The sequence below is a fragment of the Phoenix dactylifera genome, chromosome 10 (assembly GCF_051530095.1).
Source record: "Phoenix dactylifera cultivar Ajwa chromosome 10, Ajwa_hap1_PhDact_Kaust_v1.1, whole genome shotgun sequence".
NCBI lineage: Eukaryota > Viridiplantae > Streptophyta > Magnoliopsida > Arecales > Arecaceae > Phoenix > Phoenix dactylifera.
Window position 1 is genome coordinate 27,945,505 of NC_143199.1, and position 3,223 is coordinate 27,948,727.

General features: G+C 40.2%; 1 protein-coding gene across 1 annotated transcript; it reads left to right on the forward strand.

Annotated features, from left to right (window-relative positions):
• The first annotated feature begins 2,101 nt into the window (after positions 1 to 2,101).
• LOC120104443 (uncharacterized) lies at positions 2,102 to 2,907 on the forward strand. Its single transcript, XM_039115638.3, has one exon. The coding sequence runs from the start codon at positions 2,154 to 2,156 to the stop codon at positions 2,556 to 2,558; it is 405 nt and encodes a 134-aa protein (XP_038971566.3). The 5' UTR covers positions 2,102 to 2,153; the 3' UTR covers positions 2,559 to 2,907.
• The last annotated feature ends 316 nt before the right edge of the window (positions 2,908 to 3,223 follow it).

Below are 3,223 nucleotides of genomic sequence, written 5' to 3' on the forward strand. Positions count from 1 at the left end.
AACTTAACAGAATGTTAGCCAAATAGTTAACTTAAATGGGACCTAAATGCCATATCAGAAAAAATTTAGAAAATAACCAAACTAGTCTTAAGTGATATAACATCCACCCAAGGAGAAGAACAGCCGTGAGGCGCCACGGGTGTAGAGCTTGATCGTGATGAATCATTAGAAAAGAACTATGTGCTAAAAAAAAAGCAATCTAAATCTCTGTGGCAAATGTATGCCTCTAAATTTTTTTACTGCAGAAAACTAGTATCAAGACTTTTGTCGTTCGAGCCAGCATATTCTTAATCTAAGCTAGGCCATGAAACCGTAACTGATGCACCCCCTAAAAAAAAAGAGTTTTCATGCCTGTACTAATTTGGATCCTTTTAATGATAGACTACCAGAGCTATCATAATTTTATATATGATATAGGAATCCTTATCCACAACAACAATATTAAGGACTCATGTATACGGTATTGTATAAGTAGAACTCAAAATCAGCAAATGATATACTAGTATCCCCAATCTCTATGACGTGGCAGGCAAAGAAGCGAGAAGAAAACCTGACTAGGAAGGACGCTCGTTGCTAGATGTTGGTTGGAAATTAAGAATGCTCATCGCCAGATGCCGGTTGGAAAGGAAGCTTATCGTCGGTCACTCGTTAGAAAGGAACACTCATGGTGGGGTGGCGAAGCGAGAAAGAAATCCTAGCCACTCAATCTTTGAAGATAAGAAGACTGTTAAAGATGGAAGTGACAGAGGAGCCTTATTTTCTTATAGAAATATTTTTAATTTTTTTAATATAGATAAACGGTTTCATTAATGCTATCAATTTAACTGGGTATAACTATAAGTTTTACAAAATATGGGGTGTAAGTGTAATAAACATAAACCTTAGGAGAGTTTTTATAAAGTTTTGTTGGTCATTTTATTGATGTAGCATTTGGGTTCCATCAAAAGTTAATAGTTTAACTAACACTCTGTTAAGTTATAGATTAAAGCATTGGATAAAAATAAATCTCAGAAGATAAGCACAAATTTTTTTCTAATCTCATAAACATTTTTGTAATTTACTCAAAAATTAATAATGATTTTCATTCTAATCGTTGAAGCGCAGAGAGATGAACAGCTTTAGTTCTCTCTAGTGTGAGAATATACATGTGCATATATATATATAATATGTACACATCAATTCATCAAGAATTAGAGATATATTTGATTGAAGGAAGTTAGACTCTCGAATAAAAATGAAAATGGATGACTTCCATTCAATCTATTTGGTTGAAGACATTTCCATTTCTATTTAATTTAGAGAGAAATGAGAATACCTTAATCTTCCAAAATCTATTTCCAGCTCCCCCCCAATATTCAAATCTCATTCTGTTATATTTATTTTAAAATTTATTATCCAAAATACCTCTCTATTTAATTGATTTTCAAAGAACAAACCCTAATCGGCCATTCTGATTCTGATTTCAGTCATGAACCAAATGTTTCAGAGAATATGGCCATTTCGACTTCTATTCTAATCTTTTTCGATTTCGATTCTGATCTCAAATTGAATGCACCCTATATTCAAATCCTTAGGAATGGGGAGTGCATTCGGAAGAAAGAAAATGTCATCTGATGCAGCATATGGGGTGACCAAACCCAATTTGTTCATCTTGCAAGCCCAAATTAGACCCACCTTGGTAGTATCCCAATATGGATGATAATTATGCCAACATCATTATTCCAATCCCCTAATCCACTTAGAGCGAAAAAAAAAAAAACCGTGGGCATTTCAGCAGCTTGTCCATGGGTTGCTTTAAACCTAAAAGGAGAATCCGCTGGATTGCATAAAACCACCACCTTTCCTACCCAGAAAATATGCCCCTATAGTTTATCTTTATATCACACCACCGAAGCCCACAGTATCAGCTCATCCCCTCCGGTATATTGTATGAACACCTATATCCGCTGCGTGTCAATTTGTGATTGGTAGCGGTGACGCATACGATCCCAATGTACAACCGTAACCGACGCATACCTTACAATCATCCGCGAGACACCTGACCGAACGGCTCTAAGTCGGTTTCCCGAACCTTGGGATCACCCATAAAAGGGGGTCCCCACAAAGCCCCAAACAAAAAGCGAGCGCGTCCGACTCAAGGGAGGGAGGAGACGATGGAAGAAGCCCTTCCCACGACTCGAATCCCTCCGCTTCAAGATTTCTTCACGGCGAGCGAGGTGGCGGCGGCGGAGCAGCTCGTCCAGCTTAGTGAGAGCAGCGGCGACTCGTTCCCCCGGCGAACCCTCTCGTCGTCCTCGTTCGCGTCTTCTTCATCTCCTCGATCCGTCAACACGCGGCCTCCGGCGACGGCGATGGTGGCGGAGGCCGACGAAGACGACGACGAGGAGCAGCACGAGTTTGGTGGGGCCCCGCGGCTGCGGAGGCGGCCGCGGTACCGTTTGATCGCCGATCTCTACGCTGCCTCCGCCTTGATCGACGACGAAACCGGCGGCGCTGAGAAGCGGATCAACGGAGAGGAGCGTCGCAGTCGCCAGAAGAGGAGCAGAGGAGGGAAATAGAAGTAGGTCATCTTTTGGAATGGGTTATGTTTGTATCTTCTCCTAATTTCGCTATGTATAAGAGAGTTGATGGTGTATATATCCTAACATGTATTTGCTCTTGTGTACGTAATTTGTGAGTTGTTGTATCTGTCTTAAACTTTCATATGTGGACTTCGTTGTTTCTGTCTCTTCTCATGCACGTGAGATGTTGCATGTGATATCGTAGCCATGCAAATGCCAAAATTCAGAAGGTGGTAAGACTAGGATCAATTTACTGCGTTTTTTTTCCTGCATTTGGCTCCAGATTTAAATTAAATCATAGAGTAGGAATCTCGACGAGATTTGATTTGGTTCCGAGATCAGTTTCCAAAGAAATAAGAAGTTCTTTGAATTTGCTTTTTGATGCCTTCCAAGAGGGGTCTTTTTGCTGAGTGATCCTAGCTTAATTAATTAAGTCACTGGAAATTTCTGAATGCGCCGTGTGTTCCCTTGAAGTTAGCAACGACTACCATGATATTGAGAGCAAGGAACCATAATTGCATGGTGCTATGAGATTTTTGCATTAACTTTGTAGAGTTGATTCTTGATTAGTGGTCACAAGGCATCAAAAAACTCATTATTTGTTGCAAAACATTAAAGCAAAAGGCTTAACAACACGAGATTGTGTACAAGAAAACGCCCAC

Coding starts and splice junctions, on each gene's coding strand:
- LOC120104443 (XM_039115638.3), top strand. CDS start 2,154: ATGGAAGAAGCCCTTCCCACGACTCGAATCCCTCCGCTTCAAGATTTC.